A 20,870-nucleotide genomic window follows, 5' to 3' on the forward strand; every position below is an offset into this window, starting at 1 on the left:
TGTCATTCTAATAGCTGAGCTGTATTTCACAGCTGTGGACGAGGGCTTTGAGATGAAAGTCGACTCAGTGCTGCATATGAAGCTGGTGCCTTTAAAGACATTTTTCATGTTTATGACTCGTCTTTAACAGTTCCCAAATGTGGCAGCGTTGCATCATAAAAAACAAGCCGTAATATTAAGTGTTAAAATCTGGGCTTGCTTGGATCGGACCTCGAATCACATTTTCTTTGAGATGTTTACAAATAAAATGTTTGGAAAAAGGAGTCTGTTTTCTTTTTAGGCTTCTAAGCTGAAAACAAATGAAGTCCAGCTTCATTCCTCTAGTGTGCCGTATATTTAAAAAAATGATGTCACTTCTGTGCAAGGTGCAGGGCTGTAATGTTAAGGAGTCATATGGCAAGACAATAACTGTTTAGACTGAGTTCCTGGCTCACTCATTATAGCGCCAAAGAGCTTGTAGGTCATGGGTGACCGACTTCATCGCAGCTTTGTTTCCTCTCTGTATTATTTATGCGTGGTTAGTTTTTCCTGAAAGCGCAATTAGCAGCTAAAACTGAGAAGAGTTGCCTAGAAACTGAGTGGCTTTTGCCAGCTGGTGGTCTACAATAGATGTCAGATGTTCCTGTTTGTGTTTTCTCTCTCAGTTTCTGCGATTCATCTGAGCTTCAAAGAGAATGACAGTGTGGTTTTAGAAAAGGAATTAGTCCAGTGTGCAGTGTTTGAAAACAATTGGATAGACCTTCAGGACTTGAAAGGGAATCCAGTCATTTTATGTGTCTTTTTCTTTTGTTGGTATGTGTGTCTCCTGGTATGTGTGTCTCCTGGCTGTTTTTGAACAATTTAGTGATCTAATTAGATGAGGCTTGAGGATTTGTTTTCAATTGTGGCTTAATGCTGATAGCCATGTTACTTCAATGATCTCAGTAATGCAACTCGCTCTCTAAAAGCCGCCCAGCGACGGTATGCTGATCATTAGACTTCGTATACCCGTCGTCTTGATTGGTTAGAATTTAAATGCTGCTGTTCTTAAATTCATTATGTTTCGATTCGACAATGCTGCGCAGATTACATGTCCCAGTGGAGGAGCGTAATCTCGACTGGCCTTCGACCTCAGTAACTCACCAAAGATGTTGACAGGCTTTGCCCCTGGAGTCAAAAAGAATTACATAGTTGAAGCCGGCTCACTTAACTTCGCCAAGCTGAGAAGTCAGCAAAGACTCCTTTTTTTTTTTTACTTAATGGTTCATTGTCAGAAAGAATTACATGTTCTTCTTTCAAGACAGATTTTTTTCTCTCCCTTTCTTTTGATGTCGAAAATGATGTTTTATTTCTACTGCTTTAGTAGGCTGGAAATTCTTGGGGGTTATATACATCAGTCACTGTTGGTGACTTTAGGTCTCAACGTATTCACCAACAGCATTTGTAACTATGCACACCTTATCTCGCTTACTACTTTCCACTTTCAGAGAACAATTCAAGTTTCTAAAATGATACCCCAGTAATGATGCTATCATGTTATACCAGTTCAAAACTCAATATGTTGCTAGGATGCATCATGATATCTGCTAGAAGTGAAGAAGAGGGGGCAAAGTCCCAAAAGGCAAAAAGAACGTCTTGTGTATTTAGTCTGTGCTTCGAGATGTCAGCGTTTGTGTATTATCATTATTCTCAATTTTAATAATGTGTCATTTAAATTAATTAGCTCTCTGCTCTCCCCCACTGTCTGTGTGGTTCGCCAATTTCCCACTCTAGGTCAGTTAACTTAATTTGACTTTGCCCTCATTCATTTGGTAAAAATATCATCACAAAGAGTCATAAAGTAGTGATTCTGATTGGTAAAGTTGGGGAGGTGGGCCGTGGGGGTCCCTTGACCATTAATAAAATAATGAGATTTGTCACCAGTGTACCAATCAGGTATCACAAGAGGAGGTGATGCTGTGTATTACCATATCAATATTTTTCTCCCGCCTTCACTTTTCGCACAACGGTCTCCTTGGGTTGGTGTAACACAGGCCAGCTGGCATAAACAAAATTGCAGCAGTGCGGCTTTCACTTCTTCTGAAGCACTGCTGCTAATGTTAGGACAGAGAATGAGAGACACTAGGGAGTTTGTTTCCCTCTTCCAGCATGAACAGAAAGTAATATCTACTTCACTAAGTCATTGTTAAGCTAGCTGACATACTATCTACTGTAATATACTGAACATAAGTGAATTTTTCCTAAATAACTACAGTACGTGGTAATAAAATTGACCACTTCCTTTTTCTTTTTTTTTAAACTTTAAAATTCTACTAATGATTTCAGGTTGCTGCTTTGTGTAAAAACAGTTAATTACTAACAAGATATGTCAGCTGACTGTATGTTTACTGCTTATTTCTAAGAATTATGTAAAAAAAATTTTTTAAATCATCTACATTTCTGTCAATGTTAATCAACCTCCCACTGACACAATCTGCTTGCATTTCTTTCCTCTTTCTTTTGTTGTGTGCAGTACCTACTCATAAAGCTTTTATAAAGGTTTTTTTGTTTTTGTTTTTTTTTAAAGAGGGATACGAAAACCCACTCCTGCCATCAGTCCACATGATTCAGTATTCACAATCTCGCCTGACTCAAAGACCCTGCTTCTAACGAGGGTTACGCTGCTTGTGTTTTCTCGCAGACACTTAAGAAGAAAAATCGCCAACAAAGTAAATTGTGTGATTTAGCTGTCAAGCACATTGAACTGTTGTTGCACACATGATTCTCTGTGACCTGCTTGTACAAGTGGGACAGTAATGGCAAAAAAACATTAACAGATGTTTTTGTGTGTACAAAGAGACATTTGACTAGGCTTATATTGATTGAGTATATTGACAATTAGCTAAAGTGTATGGATTTGAAGACGTCTTTTTTTATACACAACAGCCTGCAATCTGTAAAATCCTTCCTACGTCTTCTCCCAGCTGACTGTATATCATATTTAGCTTGGTCCGCTGTTACGATCTGCTGCCATTTATTCATTCCCGTGTGCATCAGCAGTGTCTGTGACCCTCATTTTAGCAAACTGCCTAACAGAATGGGGAAAAAGCATGTTAATGACAGCAGCTGCAACATGACAGCTTTATTGACCTTTTAAAGGAAATGTTAAAAGAGAAAGTTACCCATCGGCCCTATCTCCCACTGGAGCTGATCAGATCCTTTCTCACTGGCTGCTGTCAGTGATCATAAGTTAAAATGAAAATACAGGCTGTCCTTGTAGCAACTTTAACGTTACTGTCACTGGGGCATTTTAAAGGATCTCACAGTCGGGGGTTGTAGCTGTTTTACTTGCACTCAAGTGTCTACAGTTATAATAGTCAACTGTGTGTGTGTGTGTGTGTGTGTGTGCGCCTCATCACCGATTATAGCCAAGACAACTTAGTCACTATAATACTGCAGTGTAATCCTTTTAATAATCGCCGCCCAAGCTCAGTGCTCGGTTTTTTTAATCCCAACTCTAATAAACAAGTTAAAGCTGAAGTTAAATGCGTCCAGTTAAAAGTGCAGCAAGCATCCATCTGCCACAGCTGATTTATTGTGTGAACACTGGAAATCCAGGCAGAGTTCCCCTTAAGTCAGCACTCTTGAAATATGCACAAGAGCAGTCCTGGATTTTGGGGATTTTTGCCAGCGAGTTAAACATTATTATTGCCAGTTTTGGCTTTCTTGTAGAGCTGGCACAAGGTTTGAGTTAAGAAAAGGTTTGCGTGACACTTGAGCGTTGTGGTTTTTTTAGGAGAGATTTCCAAATCCTTCTGTGAAGTCTAGCAAGGAGGGAAGAAATCATAGAATTTAGCATTGGCTGAGAGTCGGGTAGAGCCTTGTAATCTGGCAAGTTATGTAGTTCGGTTGCATGTGGGGTTTTTTAAAAGGCTGGACACAGGGCATTTCAGTGTGTGGTTTTGCATTCTCCAGCCTCAGAGAGAAAGTACTTTTGTTCACTCATCCATAGACAGAACCTGGAAGTGGAGAATTATATTCATGCACTTTCAAAACTGCTCCAGTTTCCACTGTGATTCTGCTTTTTTTGTTTAAAAAAAAATACAGTTACCTAGTAAATGTTTTTTTTATTTTTATTATATAGTTGCATTATACAGAGTGGCTCATCACCTGCTGTATGTTTCTGACAGTTGAAATGAAATACTTTCCCTCCCCTGCTTGGTAACAGAAAAAAATTAAGCCAAAACTCATCTCAGCAAGGTTTTACTTAATCTGAAAATATAGCACGAGACTGTGGAATTAGAGCAGGGCGATATGGCCAAAAATATTTATCACGATATATATTTGAAAATTTGCGATAACGATATAACCGACGATATAATTGATGCGAGACAAAATACAACTCCACAACATTACTAGCGCAAAAAGACAACCTTCCATTTATTTTCACTTAAACAAGAAGCTGGTTTTTATGTACATTAAAGCTTTATAAAAATGTAACAGTGCAAATGCAAATTCCTTGCTGAAAGTTTAACCAAAAGGCATTTCCAGTAGAAATGGGCTGACATATCCTGAGCATAACCATGTATAATATCCACTGAAGTTAAAAAGAGGTGCTTTGCAACATTAAACTGCAGTGTGCAGTACGCATTTTTCGGACCATAAGGTGCACGGGATTATAAGGCACATTAAGCGAAACAAAGCAGTCAGATAAATCAAACTTTATTAAACTCATTCTTCTTGCTTCCTCCACTTCTGTACCATTGATTCATTAATGTTGAATTCTCTGGCAGCTGCTCTATTCCCATGTTGTTGCAGTATATTAATGACTAACCTCGTATTGTGGATGGATTATCTGAGTTGTTCTCCTGGCTGAAGTTTGGTCCGTTTACAGCATCCTGCCATGCGATTGCATTTGTCTCTAACCATGAAGAACCTTCACGTTAACTTTTATAAGTAGAAAAGTGTTAGTGTTCGTCCTCCAGCTTCACTGTTTATGTTATGCTAACATAGCTGTGTCGCTAGCGATCACGTAGCACATCATTATATACCAGCTAGCCCAACTTCAGTAACCCTACAAACGTCACTGCTGTTTAGTTTCCTGTCTTCATTTATGTTGGAAGTGATAGCAGAGCTGTACGTTTGATTTTTTTCAGAAATCTCTCAGTCAGAACATGCAATATCATGCTTAGGTAACTAGCAAAACTAGCGAGCTAACTTCCGCTAGCTTCCTGCTAACTTCTAACTCCGTTAAATGTAATAACTTTTGTTTTCATGGATGCCTGGAAGTTAAACTTTATAGTTACACCTGGTAAAGCAGCAATGCTGATCATTTTATTAAAGATGAAAGAATTTAGTCAGTTTTTAACTCTAAGTGATGCTGCAGTGTTGTTTGACCTGAAGAATACGGAGTTTAGGACCCAGATTACTCCCAGATTTAAGAGCATCTTAGTCCGACAAATACGACAATAACAACGGCCGCTTGCATGTTCTGCAAAAAAATGTGCTTTGTTGTGTATCTGACGGACAAACACCAAACCAGTTCCACATCACGGAAGTTGCACCATTTTTACAAACCAATTCTGGTTCATCTGTTTCACTCAACAATCGGCCATGTGCGTATGAAAACAAAGGCACTGCGCATGCGCGTTTTACTCCCATTCTATCGCGATATCTCTACATAAAGATGGCGGCGCGCACGCGTGCAGCGGCTCTTAGCTCAACTAACACTTAGGGAGCACCAAGTGAGGTGTGTTCTAAGGTCAGTGAATCCCAGGAAGGCGGCAGGTCCTGATGGAATACATGGAAAGGTTCTCAGAGCATGTGCTGACGAACTGACCGGAGTCTTCACTAAAATCTTCAACCTTTCCTTGTCATCAAACACCGTCCCGCCCTGCCTCAAAACCTCCACCATCATCCCCATCGCCAAGAAGACAGCTGTGGCCAGCTCAAATGACTACAGGCCTGTTGCACTTACGCCTGTAGTGATGAAGTGCTTTGAGAGACTGGTCTGTCAACACATCAGGGCCGGTCTGCCTCCCACTCTGGACCCCCACCAATTTGCCTACAGGACAAATCGTTCCACCGAGGACGCCATCACCATAGTGCTCCACACTGCGCTGAGTCACCTGGAGCACCGAGGAAGCTATGTGCGAATGCTCTTTCTGGACTTCAGCTCAGCATTCAATCATATCATCCCGGAGATCCTGGTCCAGAAACTGTCTCACCTGGGACTCTCCACCCCCATCTGCCTCTGGATCAAGGACTTCCTGACAAATAGACCACAGTCTGTCAGACTCGGCCCCCACCGGTCCAGCACCATCACACTCAGCACCGGGTCTCCACAAGGATGTGTTTTGAGTCCCCTCCTGTTTACGCTCTACACATCCGACTGCTCCCCTACCCATCTCTCAAACACCATCATAAAGTTCGCGGATGACACCACAGTGGTTGGACTCATCTCAAGGGGGGAGGAGTCGGACTACAGAGATGAGGTCAACAGACTGACTGAGTGGTGTTCAGTTAACAACCTCCAACTGAACACCACGAAAACTAAAGAACTTATCTTGGACTTCAGGAAGGGCAGAGCAGACCTGGCCCCACTTTACATTCACGGGAGCTGTGTGGAGAGGGTACACTCCATGAGGTTTCTGGGCGTGCAGATATCTGATGACCTCTCCTGGACTGCAAATACTACAGCGGTGGTTAAAAAGGCCCAGCAGCGTCTCCACTTTCTGAGAGTGCTCAGGAGGAACAACCTGGAGGAGAGGCTGCTGGTGACATTTTACAGAGCCACCATAGAGAGCATCCTAACGTACGGCATAACAACATGGTATGCAGGGTGCTCAGCTGCAGACAGGAAAGTACTGCAGAGGGTCATCAACACAGCCCAGAAGATCACTGGCTGCTCTCTGCCCAGCCTGGAGGTCACTGCAAACTCTCGGTACCTCAGCAGAGCTGGCAATATCATCAAGGACCACTCTCACCCCAGCAACCAACTGTTTGAACTATTACCGTCAGGCCGACGGTACAGGTCACATAAAACCAGGACAAACAGATTCAGGGATAGCTTCTTTCCCAGAGCTATCACCGTAGTAAATAAGCACAAAACAATTGAACCTATTCCATACCGTCACTGTCATTATATTATGCTGCTATTCATACTGTCATTATATTAATGCTGCTATCCTGTATATTGTACATACTATTGTTTGAGTACTTACGATTGGTTTTTTTTGTACTTTTTATATTTTACATTTATATTTATTATTGAAACTTGCACCAAGGGAGTGGCACTCCAATTTCGTTGTACTCTGTACAATGACAATAAAGGCTATTCTATTCTATTCTATTCTATATTTCATTTTCCTATCGTTGCCTAACATTATACCGGTATTACCGTGAACGGTATAATATGGCCCAGCCCTATGTGGAATTCAAGTTCATTAATGGAAATTATAATTGTTCTGGGAATCACCAGCAGTCAGTGTTCTTCATACAAATAATTAGAGAGGTACAATGATTAAAAGGCTTCTGATACTCCTAGAAACCAGGGGAATCCTTGAACCCCACTCTGCTGTGACACTCAACCTGCGTTTTCCATAATTCATTACTAGAGCCTTTCATTAGCCTCCTATAACTCAACACATGCACAAATGCACGTCGTTTTAGCTAAAATAATGTTGTTTTCAAATATGTAGAAAAATATGAAGAGAAGAAGGCTACAATCATTATTACTTGTTAAATTGAAAAGGATTAATTGGACATTTGTATTCCAGAATAATGGTTTGCAGGACTTGTATGCAATATAGCAAAGGTGGGTCAGTCTGTATGAGTAAATAATTAATAATGAAGTGGCTGATTAAAGCACATGTCCCACGAACTGTTTTATCAGTCATTTTTACTGCAGGTTTTAATTGTGTGGACCTCATAGTAGTTTCATTGCGATAAGCCGGTTATTGCCAGACCATAATGTGGTCGACTAGCTTTGGCCAGAAATGTATCCAAGATGTCAGCTCCTAAATTGTGGACACAGTTTAGGAGCAGTTTGAGAGTTGAGTCCGTAGGCCGTGCATGAACCTGTTTATCACCTTTCACCGTTTGCTGTCACTCTGAGGGAGGGTTTATTGTGCGGTCTTGTCTGCAGCCCTGTGCATCTCCATAAGGCCTGAGAACAGCGTGCGGTGACAGCTTGGGTGATTACCTGTCCTGTCTCATTGTCTCAGTTGGCCTGCAGCTTGGCCACATCATGCATCAGAAACTGACACACAGTGATTACTATGTCGTTAGCCCTGAGAGTCTGTCGCTCTCTGCACTCATTAATTTGCTCTTCCTCTGAGCACTGGGAGAAATGGACTATCCACGCTGATTTCACTAAACCATGAAATATAAAGCTTGTATGATGACATGTCTTGAGCTAATGTTAGATTTCATTGAAGACTAATGTTTGGTTTTTAAAGCACTCGATTCACAACAGAGCGCGAGTCTTTATTTTGTGATTGATGCACTTCACACAGAATAATTCATAGTGTGCATTAGGGCTGGGCGATAGTCCTCAAATCAAAATCACGATTAATAGAATGTTTTACCCCGATTTCAATTAATAAACAGTTATTGTTACACACGCATCATAGTCCTCATAGTTCACTATGTTTGTACTGTATACTCAACTGCAAATGCTAGGATACTTTTTAGCTAATATGATGCACTCCTGGTGGTGGTATTACCTTCGGTCACTAAAGCAATTTTTAGCACAGCTTTCTGCTTTCTGTTTAATGTTGTCTTTATTGATGCCAAAAATGTATCCGAACAACAGACACAGCTTTTTTTTATTTGGCACAAACGGCTGGAGTTGTTCCAACTGGCTCAATGTTTGACTTTCATTCAATGATGTTTCCGTGTCGCGGACTGAATGGGAAAGAGTCACGTGACAACTCTTTGTAGTATGTTTTAAAGGGGATAGTATATAATGGGGCAAATATTAATAGAGTTTAAAAACAACGCCAGCAAGATTCCATCAATTTGAGGCTCTGAATGTTGGTTCATTTTCTATTAATTGTCCAGCCCTAGTTTATATTTTAAAAGTCCCCCTTAAAGGCACAGAGACATGGGGAAATGAAAATGCTAATGGTTTTAATTCATGTTTGGCACAGATTTTTCAGTGTTTTTTGTGAGGCGAGTTATAAAAGCAGTTCAACTGTGATAGCCCAAAATGCAAAAAAGCAGAAAAACATAGTGGCATTTGCAGTAATTGAGCATCATGGTGGTTTTGGATGTAACCCCCTCATTTCATGAAGCATTGCTGGCTGTGAAAAGCTCTACCTAAGTAAAGTGGTGCTTTGAACAGCATTCAGAGCATGATCAGTGTTGAGAAGGCATTATATTGTTTACCGTGGTGAACACTGTTTAGCACGGTAATATTCGATTTGAACAAATGCAACATTTGCGTGGTACCATGGTAATATCAGCAGCAAATGTAACTGGATAAAAAGCATCGATGTGGCTCATGTCATTACTGTTGCGGGTACTTGTTTGAAAAATTACACTAAAGTAGGATTCATCATCTGGAAACGATAAATGTTGGTTTTGTGCTCGTCCCTTTAGTAGAGTTTAGTTTCCCAACACTTCAGCTGTTTCATTCTCAGATAAAATGGTGGACGGACATCCCTAAGATGTAAGCGGTAACTTCACCATCTGCAGCACCGACTTGTTGTAGTTCTCTACATCGTTTTCAGCTCGGAGCAGTAAGTAGATTAGAACAATTATTTAAAGGGTGTACAGGCTTATAATCCAACGTGTCAATTGTTGTTTTGTCTTCTAAGTCTAATAGGATCCAGCATTGGCAGCATATTCCCAAGCACTGAGTGGTTTATGCTCAATTAATAAATGTGCAGTGCTGGCTGCGGCGTGGCATTCCTCCTGCAGTTCAGTGCTAATGATTTGGAGCGCTTTAATGTCGACTACCTTGAATAAAGAGCGCTAAGCTTGGTGTCACTCCGGCCCTTAAATCACCATCACTCTTCCTCTGTGCCTCTTTCCCACCTACACATTTTTCAGCCTGCAGTTCTCTCTTCCCCTCAGATGTTCTCATCGGCTCCCTCCCTTGCTGTCCTTTTCATTTTCCTTCTCCGTGTCGGCCCACTGTCTCTTCATTACTGTCACAGAGTGTCAGAACAGGTGGAATCAATTACTGACCCCGAGCAGCCCACTCCTTTGCCACAACTAGCTCTTTAATTGAGGAAATTAATGAGTGATCAGTCTGCGAGATGATTTGGTGTCACGAGCGTCGCTTCGCAGTGTGCGAGGGAGGAAAGCTCGGGGAGGGATTGTTTGGCCGACCTCGTATAACAAATACGGTCCTTTTCAGATTTCCACTTCTGCCTTCCCTGCCTGCTAATCACCACTGAAGCGAGGAAAAACACAGCAGTGCATTGCTAACTGCTGCATCACGCTTTCTGTAACCAAGCTAGCTTTTAAAGTCCACTGAAATACCAGAATGTCCTCGATGCATTCAGCGCTTTGTTCACTTCCTCTCATTGTGGCATCCGCTGGTCTGAGACTCAACATCTGGCCCGTATCTGTTTAGAGAGTGGTTCTGAAGTGTGTTTCTATTTCTCTGAACCTCCACTTCTTCCTTCACAGATGGAATCTCCTGTCTCCACGCCAGCTCCACCCCCCCTCCACCTCCTGGCCACAGTAGGCAACAGTGAGATTGCCTCACCATGCGAGCAGATAATGGTGCGCACACGCTCGGTGGCGGTGAACACATCAGACGTGGCCCTGTCTACCGAACCGGAGTGCTTGGGGCCCTGTGAGCCTGGAACCAGTGTCAATCTTGAAGGCATAGTGTGGCAGGAAACTGAAGACGGTAAGTGGAGCAGTTTAACGTGCTGCTTTGTAAATCTCTTCCCTTTAAAACAAATAAGCTGTGGATTGTGGAGTTAAAGAAAATAGGTAAAAACATATGGGATAGGTTTTCTTTCTTCCTTTTATTTACAAAGCCAGAGCAGCTATGTGTTTGCATATTAACATCAAAGAGCTATTGGTTTTTCAAAGCTTTAGTGAATCTTCTGTCATTTAAAAAAAATCATCTTGCTGTCATTACTGTACATATTTGCCTCCTAAAATGTAATTGGATATGCTCAGACAGCCTCAGGAAATGGTTGTTGTTGGTGGTACTAATGCGTGCTTTACCAGCGCACATGCTGCGTAATATTGCCAAGAAGAATAGTAGTTGGCAGGCAGTTCTTAGGTGGCCTTGATTTCTTTGTTTTTGTTCGGGAGGGGGGGGGATATTTTTCTTTTTTTCTTAGTACGCAGACAGAAGTTTGTTGCACAGAGATATCTGTTCTGCAGCAACATGCCTCAAACACAAAGCACTTTTTCTTTTTTCCTTTGTTTTTTTTTTGTTTTCCGCAAGCCTGCCAGTTGGGAAAATAGTGGGCTCCTTTTCTGCAGTGCAGTCCGAGGGAAATCTTATACACTCTGAGTTTTCCTCCCTTTGATCGAAAACCTCATACAGCTCATTTAATTTTAAGATGTATCACTATCACACCATCAGGTTCTGCTGGTTCTGAAGAACTGCCCCCCCCACCCCCCACTTTATTTTTTTTCCTTTTGTGGATGTGAAATAATGCAAACACCTAATCTTCAAAGCAGCTTGCTCTCAGTCTCTCTGCGGGCATGCTGAGTACAAATCGCCCACACATCCACAGAGCTGTTTGTTGGTTCGCTTGGAGGAACCAAACAGGGAAAAAAAGGTCCCTACCTCATCAACATTCCCAAAGCACAGTCCCTGCTATTGAGTGGCTTTTCTCCCCTCTCTTTCCTCTTTTTTTTTTTTTTTTGATTTTTGCTCTGTACTGCAGCTCTTTTCTGTTACCAAGCATCCAGCCAGTCGCCCCTTGACTCTTGTTTCCAAGCAAACTGAGAGAGAGCGAGTGCAAGGCAAGGGGGTTATGGCAGGGTGGGGGTGGTGGTGCGGCTGCGAGGGGGAGGGGTGGACAAGGCTACTTCTGTTAGTGACACAAACATGGCTCCGAGCCAGCACCAGTACTATGTTTGCGCTCCCTCATTCTCTGCCTCCCACGGAGCGGTTGAGCCTCCCTCTCTCGAGCGCGCACGCCCTGCCCCCTTCCCTTTCCCCAACCGAGCCTGTCCTTTGCCTGCACTCCGCTCTCTCAAAGCTGCTATTTTGGCTGAAAGAGGTAGTGGTTTGGCCTGATGGATCTGTGTTTTCTTCTGACTCTACTCTATCTGGCTCAGTGGGGAGGATGTTGGTGGGAGCTTTGAGTGGTTTTAAAAGCGGCGTGGTGGAGAGTAGCCGGTTGGAGGGCGGTTTGGGCAGACAGCAGGTGTAGCGCACAGGTTGTTGTGGCTATCAGAGCTGTAGACACCAGCAGGTTTTCGAGGCATCAACCCACTTCCTTTGCTTTGAAGCCATTTTTTTTAATTAAAAAAAGAAAACAAAAAAACTTAAAGGTAGAAGATCAGGTGAATATCATATAAAGGATAAAGCAACGAGTTTGATAAAAATAGAGTGGCCCTGTAGTTGTCTCTTGCGCACTCTTTTTGGTATTTTAGAAATGTATTACATTCTTTGAAGACAGCAGCTTGTTCACTGCTGACTGACTCGGCCCCAGCTGGTGTGTTTTTAAGAGAGAGCTGCGAGCTGTGGCTGAAATGCGCGCCGTTTCTGAACCTTTGCTTGGTGTTAAATTGACAGATATGCAGTAAACCTTCAGTGTAGCAGAGATAATAGGGGTGAATCTGGGCTGGGTCTTGCAATGAGACATTTCTCAATATCCCCCATCGTACTGTGCACACTACATTAAACGACACAAAGACGCGTGTTGCTTCTACATCATTTTAATGGTACGAGCCACCCTCACCCCCTCGACAGCCCACTGGCTAGTTTTAAAATGAAAGAGACCCAGATGCCGCTTACATCAAACTGCTGTTCAGCTGCGTTTCCCCTAAGAGAACGTGGACTTCTTGCACCGTGTGGCAGCCGAACAAATGAGAACCAAATGAGGGAATCAGGCGAATCCAGGCAGAGTACCAGGGAAGAGGCAACAAAACTGAGGCCCCAAAGACGTAGCAGAGGCATTCTGATTAGCAGTGAAGTTGAGCAGTCTCCCCCCACCCAACACACACACACACTTCTCTGCATGACAGAGAGCTGTTTAGGCATGCGCTGCGTGTGTGTGTGTGTGCATGCATGCGCGTGCATTTCATTTGGCATGCCATCCAACAGCTGCTTCATCACCTCCGCCTTTCTGCCTTGTGGGAGTAAATGAACAACAGGCTCCCAGTAATTGTCTGTGCCTCACCCAAGTCAACATGTGCCAGTGAAAGAAACAGATGAGGAGGAAGCAAGCAACAAAATGTGATTACAGGAGCTGCACCTTTAGGTCAGCGGTGACAAGAATCTTGGCTGATGAGGGCCGGGTAAATTTTTCATCCCGCGTAATGTGAGCTCAGATGTAGCCGGATCTGGATTATGACTGGATCTAAACGGAAGCCTTAATGTAACTTGGATTTCAAAGTGACCAAAGTAACCCACTGTGGCTTTAAAAAAGCACCCTTTACTGCATTTAGGACACACAGGATGAAAATAAATGGATAATATGTGATAAAGTGAGTCTGTGTCATGCTGTCAGTCTGGGGGTGAGTGAAGTGTAGACAGGAGGAAGGCAGAAACGCAGAGCCGTGGTATTTTAAGGCCCAGCACTGACACAAATCCCCTCGGCGCAGACGAGGCAGTAGCAGCTCCCAGGGTCGTGTCGGCAGAGCAATGGGCCAACCCCTCCCAGGCTTAGCATGCTGATACCTCCAAATGCCATCTCTAAAATGCTGGAGAAGTTGCTCTTGAAACGCAGCCCAGAACGCCTTGGCTCCTGCCCCAGGGCAGAGGGAACACAGAAGGGGGGGCCCTTTGGCCAAACACCGCAGCTCCATGCCAGTGCCAGTGTGGCATTCAAACACACCAACCCTCCAGTACACAGCAGGCTATTCCCCAAGCTGGTCCCACAGCTTCTTGAGCTGCCTAATAGAGAAATAATACAGGCTGCTTGTGATAAATGTTTGTCTCTTGGATTATTTATGCAGCGCACATGATTGCAGCATTGCGAGCATTGGCTTTAGCACAGAAGTTAAAAGCCGTTTGGCATCTGCATGGAATGGAGGTCAGTGTGAAACGGAGATTTCTGTATAAACATTTGAGAGATGCCTTTTTTCCCCTCTCCTTTATTTCTCCGACCCTGTCAGAGAGTTGAAAAGGGGAATATTGTATGAAAGGAGTACTTGGCTCTATAGTTAACTTGCCAGTTATGCTTCCTTGCTCCTTTGAAGACACCTGTCAGTGGCCTCATTGAAATGTTTTTACAAAGGCGAGTGGTGGCCGCTCTCCGTGAACCCACCTTAGAGGCTGTCCTTGAAATGAGAGCGAACGTTGTCAGGAGGCCTGTAGCTGTCTGCCAGGCCAATGAGCAAGAAGGACACGGAGTGAAAAATCAATCAGAGAAGACCAACTTCTATTAGCACTAAAGGCTCCTTTCAGAGAAAAGTGTAGAAACGATACTTATTTTTCTTTCTGCAGCCCCCATGCAGTACATTTTCATTTGCCAGTTCCTTAGTCACTTCAGTTTCCAATCCACCCAGCCAATCTTTACCCTCATCAGTGTTCACTGTGCAGTAGTGGAAGTGGCCAATTTCCAGGGGAAAAAAGGGAAAGAAAATAACACTCCCATATTTAAAGAATTTGCCAGTTTTCCTAAATATGCTGTTGAAACAACACTCAGGGAACTTTAGCCATCGATGGCTCGTCATTGTCTGACGGAGCAGGCTCGTCTTGTTAGTCGCTAATTTAGTCCCCCGGTGGTGTTAACAAGATGGCGCCCACGTGTGAACCCAAATCTCTAAAGAGAGAGATGCTGGTAACGGCTCCTATTCTTACTGGCTGACAACTGCATTTTTTTAAGCACTTAAAACCGTCTTGAGTCGTAAATCGTGTGCCTGGAGGAATTGAAGGCTTCGCCAGTGGCTGTCATAAGATATCATGTTTGCTATATACACATCAAGGAGAACTTGAGTAACACGCCTTTGGCAGGCCCGTATCTTAATCTCAACACCATCTCCTTTAAGGCAAAACACCAGAGGGGTTGTTTTAAGGGTGACTGTTTTTTAATGGTGGCATTTAAGGAAGCTGGGATTGTCTTCATACACATTATTTCCAGTAATAACTGCAGTTGGTAAAGATGTCAATTTTCTCCCTTCCTCTGGCTGTTACAAGCTTTGCTTGTTTGTGATCTGCTCATCTACTCCCTCTGCAAGAGTAAACATGCATAGCTGCTTGGTTTTTTCCCCCCTTCTTAGGGAGGAAGAACCTGCTGCATGTGTCTGATAATGTCTAGCTGTGTGGAAAGCATACTAATGCAACCCTCCCTTGCCTCTCAGTGCTGTGAGAGAATTGACCTTCTCACAGGCTGTTATTCTTGTCTGTCGAGAGCGACTTCTCACTTTTACCTCTCGCGAACCGGAGGCTGAACTTTTCAGAGGACTCACTTGAATTCTCTGAAATCTAAAATAAAATCATCAAACGTAGCCTCGTCTGAACCGCTAGTCATCTGTAACTTTTTCTTCTCAGCTTAATGTCAGCAACTTTTTTTTCTCTCCCTTTTTCTTGTAACAGGGCTTACGACTGCAAAGTTTACAGTGTTCAGTTTCTTCTTTGCCAGGAACTTACTGCACAGAGGATAGTAGAGATGCACAGAATTGACATGAATGTGTTTATGGTGTTTGCTTGTTATGGACAAAATAGCAGATGTAAGAGGGTCAGTTCAACTGTGACTGCCACTGACCTCTCGCATTTCAGGAATGAGGAAGTGTCCCAACTCCTTTATTTAGTGTTTAAACTTCCTGTTTACAGTTGCATGGTTGTAGTCATTGCAGGTCAGACTGGGATAGCTGGATGGAAATGAGACTAAGGTCTCCCAGATCTGTACCGAGGTCAGATTATATTTACATATTGTATTCATGGTCACGTCTGGTTACAGCACATTAGGTTTTGTTTTTATTATGTCACACTGGACTGTGGGTGAAACAGGCCAGGAAAGTGAAAAGAGGCTGGTTCACTGGTTGTTGGTGAAGATTATAGATTAATATTCAGCTGAGGATGTGCTTACACAATGAAGCATTGCAATAGTTGTTAGTTGCCTTTAGAAATACTGGACAGTTAAAAAACTGGATCACTCGGTTGAAGAAAGCATGAATCTTTTCATAAGGAGAGGCTTCTGGCGGTGACCTTGTGACGAGATGCAAACTTTAATGCTGTCCCCTTCGGGAGAGTTGTAATATTAGCTATAGCTTCCAGTTTCTTTTGGTTGGCAGATGCAGTTCAGTAAAGAGAAAATGTTTCCTGCATGGAGTTGGCACACAACAGGGTTGGGGAAATGGTGATTTTTCAGAGAGACATGGCTGCTGAGTTGTTCTTCTCTTCTGTTTTTTTGATGTGTTGAGCACCACAAGGCAAGCATCATCGAGTTCCATTATATTCAAGAGAAGGCAGGCATCTCTACAGCCCAGTATGTCCCAAACTGGACAAGTCACCCCTAAATATTGATGGATTCTGGATGGATCAATTATACTGTAGCCCCCCCCCCCCCAAAAGAATGTGTCAGTTTGTATGTTTCAGTGTTTCAGACAAATCCTACAGTTGTTCCCAAATTGCTGTTTGCCCAGCATTTAATGCAAAGGTCAGCCTTAGGAGATTTTGCTCTGACACTGACACAAATGGACAAGCTCGACTTCGTTTTATGAGCCGCACCATGAAAACGGGCTGTTGGAAATGCACTCCCGACACTTGAATGCTCAAACACTTAATTTGTCAAGGTTACAGTTATTGCTCGCGGCAGCACACAGCTATCTTTTATCTTCTCTCCGTAATGAACACTGGCATTTTCTCTCATTGTTCTCACTTTCTTGTCTTCATGCAACCTTGATAAATGGTGCTTTTACTGCACAGAAAATGGTGAATGTTCTTTTTTTTTCTTTGTTTTTTTTGAAGTTCTACATATTTGTATCCAACTGTTTGAAAAGGTGATAATTGCAAGTGCTGGTAATTGTTCACATAAGTATTATTTTTTTTTTTTTTAGGGATTGCCTGGCTTTTAAACTGAAATTCCTTTCACACACTTAGACAAACAGAACCCTTTAATTTGGTGTTTTGGGAGGGGAGTCGTATAACATCGCACCCAGTCATTACATTTTCAAAGATAACAAAGGCATTTTGACAAGGTCAGTCAGTGAAAATGCCGTTAACCCCATTGGATTCCTGTTGAGATGGGGCAAAGCAGGGGTCAGCCAGTGAACCCGTGGCCCTCGCAGATTTCACCAGCAGCAGAGGACCTGATATTTTGGCCCCACTGAGGCCTAATGAAATGTGTTAAGTGGTGAGGAAGGGAGTTTGAAGGCAGGGGTAGGGCATGGTGGACACCATTGCAGCACACAAGCTAAGCAAAGCAAACGGGAAAGTTTGGCGCTTCAGTCGGGGTTCTGTTTGTTGTTCAATAGCATTGAAAGGAAATGAGTGGTGAAATTACAGGTCAATTCCTCTCATTAATGTGGATTTCACTCTGCCATCCTGAGTGACTCTATTAAGGTTGACAGGGGGAGGGAGGGGAGTAAGAGGGGGAATTGCAGGAAACCATGTTTGCTCCACATAATTTCAGACCCTTTTCTTCCACCACACAGCAAGCCTCCCTTTGAAAACAAATCCCAAGTGAACTGCAGTTTCAAAGTGCAAGTTGTATTTTTTTGATCTTTGAACGCCAGTCTTGTTTCTTCCCTCGAGACAAATCCAGTGAAGGAAAGAAGGGGGGGGGGGGGAATTGTTGGCCCACACAAACACTCATCTGTAACTCTGTGTGTGTGTAAACAAATGATCACGCATGGAAAGTTCTCCTTGTGTAATTTGCTTTCTGCCACAGGGAAATTTGTTTGGGTTGTTATGTCGAGGGCTTTCCGTGTTTAGACAGACATGACATTGACATCTTTGTCCTAACGGCTTCAAAATGATTCCAAGGATGAAAGTGTGCAGATAAATTCAAACAGCTTTTCAGTTCCAGCTTTGAAACCTGATCTTGTTACATACCCTTGGGCATATTTTTGATATGGCTAACAAATTCAGTGGATTTCGAAACCCCTGTCAAAACTTTGAGTAGCTGAGTTAAAATTACGCAATGTAAAGTGTAATAAATGTTAAGCATTAAAATGAAAGCATGAAGCATCAGATTTTTTTAATAACCTGCATAAATATAAATTTTCTCAAAGATGGAATAGTTGTGCAATCAGCTACTCATGCCATCAATATACAATAACGGTTGCTTAATGAAGTGTAAATGTCATCTACTCGGTAGTGCAGGAAGAATTTAGAGTGTTGCTCATAAAGTATCATCTACAGTAAATAATTACCAGGACGGAAGAAATTTTGAAACATTTGCAAGATGACAGTTGTGTAATAGAATTTTTAATCCTTGTTGCTTTTAGTATGGGGCAAACCAAGCTTTGTTTATCTCTGACACACTGATACTGTGGAGCTTGCAACTTTACTTACCAAGCTCTGATACAACTACTGAAGTGTCAGCACTGAAAACGTATACCAGTACTCCCCATGATGAGGAGTGAATTTTAATTACTTAGTAAGCAGGTAATACTGTGTCTAATTGATGCACAACATACACACGTAAAGTCTTTTTTTCCTCTTATTTTGATAAATGTTTCAGCACAACTTGTTTAAATGTCCTTGAGGTGTCCCAGATAACATTCAAGGAACTACGTTATTAGCATTCAGAGTAGGTTAGAAGCAGATATCTGAGCTGACCCAGAAGCCAAGGACCGCTGACAGGATTACAGGGTTGCTTGGCTTCAGCATGGGAAAGCAGCCAAAAGGAAGGTACCTCTGTGGGGGAAAAGAGACAACAGCAAACATGGATTATACAAAAGGTCACTGTCACTGACTCTGAACTATTGGAGTACAATACACTAATGTGCAAAAGTCTTAAGCCACCCTTCATTTCTTTATATTTTACTTCCAAGTAGCCAGATATAATTGTTTTGGTGTGATTTTGAGCAATAGATCTTTCAAAGTTTTTCTTTGGGCACTGGCTACTTTTTTATTCATTTTCAGTCTAGTCATTGTAACTAATCATTGTTAGAGGAATGTTTGTTTTTTTAGTTAGCCACTTAACAGTGACCTATTCAGGCAGTAAAAAGTCGCCTAACTAAAGGAATGACAGATAACTTGGCAAAGATTTTTTTTAATTTTAATATCCTTAGATACTTTGTAAGTAGCAGTCCGTAAAAATCAAACAAAACTTGTTTTCATTTCTTTTTAGAATGTATGAAAAATGTTAAAGATAACAGTGTACAATACATAAAATAGTACTTTTTGCACCAACAAGATGATTTTCAAAGAGCTATTAGCTGAAAACTTGGAATATCTCAATGTGGTGTTCAGTGAGTCCTTAAACAAATCTGAGGAAACGGACAAGAGGAGGACTAAATAAGCAGCAGGCCTAAAAAAATTATCTGCATGTTGTACAATATCTGAAAGCCATGTTTTTAAGAAATAGGGAGGAAAAATGCAGTAAAGACCTGACATAGGACTTGAGAGATGCATCTGGCCTTTCTACTGTTAACTGAAGTCTCATCAGAAATTATCCCAATTAGAGCTGGGCGATATGAGATTTTTTCATATCACGATATGTTTTTTTCATTTCAGGCGATAACGATATCTATCACGATATAAGCCAAATAACTATATTTGTAAGATTTAAATGTGCCGTTGCTCACAAGTAAAATGTGAAATAATCAGCAGCTTGTTTTTATTTAAATATTTATTTCCCATAATAAGTTCAACAGGGTAGATGTACTTAAGGAACATGAGACTTTTTCAGATAAATAAAGGCAAATATTGCAAACTACACAAAAGGCAGCCGCTAAAGTGTTTAAGTTTCAAAATAGAACAAACGAAACAGACTAAATTGTCAATTCCACTTAGAAACAAAATATTAATTCTAAAAATAAATCTTAGTTTGTTTTACAGAAGAACAGACAAAACTGACTAACTTTTGTCAATATCAAATAAACTGAGAACTAAAAGGAAATTCTCAATCTCTCCTTGTTGTATAGCTTAGCTTTTCAAACAGTTTTAACATTTACTTTAGTCTGACAAAAGCCGAATGACGAATTAGCGCTTCCAGTCAGAGACTGAGGCTACGTCCACACGTACACGGGTATTTTTGAAAACTGAGATTTTCCATTTTCGTTTTAAAAAATAATCCCGTCCACACATAAAGGCAGAAATGAAGGAAAACGCTGCTATGAACATGCCAAAGCAGCAGGTGGCGCTAGATTCCTAACCGTGCAGAAATGTTGGCCAATCAGAAGTCTAGAAGCCTCGGTGGGAAAAAGTAAACAAAGCTGGGGCATAGAAGCAGAACAGAGTCGTATGTGTGGAGGGACAGTAACTGTGTGTATATGTAAGCGTTTAAACACTGCAGAGAGTAGAATTAACAGTATTGTAGAAATTCATTTCACCGAAACAATAACGTGGCGCACAGTGTGACGCATGCACCAGTTTATTGTATTTCCAGACTTGCTTTCGGCACAATTTACAGTGCACGCTACTCTGTTTTTTGTCAGACTTGAAATAGCCGAAATACCTTCACACTACGGAACTTCTATGGCTCTTCCGTTCGACAATCTCTCCGGCATTGGAACCATCATCTGTCTTCTCTTCGGTCACGCTCGGTTGATTTTTCTAGTCGGCACACTCATTTCCTCCATTACGCGCTGGCTCCATTACCCGCTGGCTGCTTCCCAAACAAACACACGTGCGGCTTGGCACTTGT

General features: G+C 42.1%; 1 protein-coding gene across 4 annotated transcripts in view; it reads left to right on the plus strand.

The window, feature by feature from the left end:
• znf609b (zinc finger protein 609b) overlaps positions 1-20,870 on the plus strand; it is an 83,830-nt gene that overhangs the window by 48,098 nt on the left and 14,862 nt on the right. For all 4 annotated transcript variants that reach the window (XM_082526533.1, XM_082526531.1, XM_082526530.1 and 1 more), the window contains exon 3: positions 10,600-10,825. In XM_082526533.1, coding sequence (XP_082382659.1) covers positions 10,600-10,825 — 226 coding nt within the window. The remainder of the gene's footprint in view (positions 1-10,599; positions 10,826-20,870) is intronic.

This window comes from Aulonocara stuartgranti (assembly GCF_965226115.1).
Source record: "Aulonocara stuartgranti genome assembly, chromosome: 1".
Classification (NCBI taxonomy): Eukaryota; Metazoa; Chordata; class Actinopteri; order Cichliformes; family Cichlidae; genus Aulonocara; species Aulonocara stuartgranti.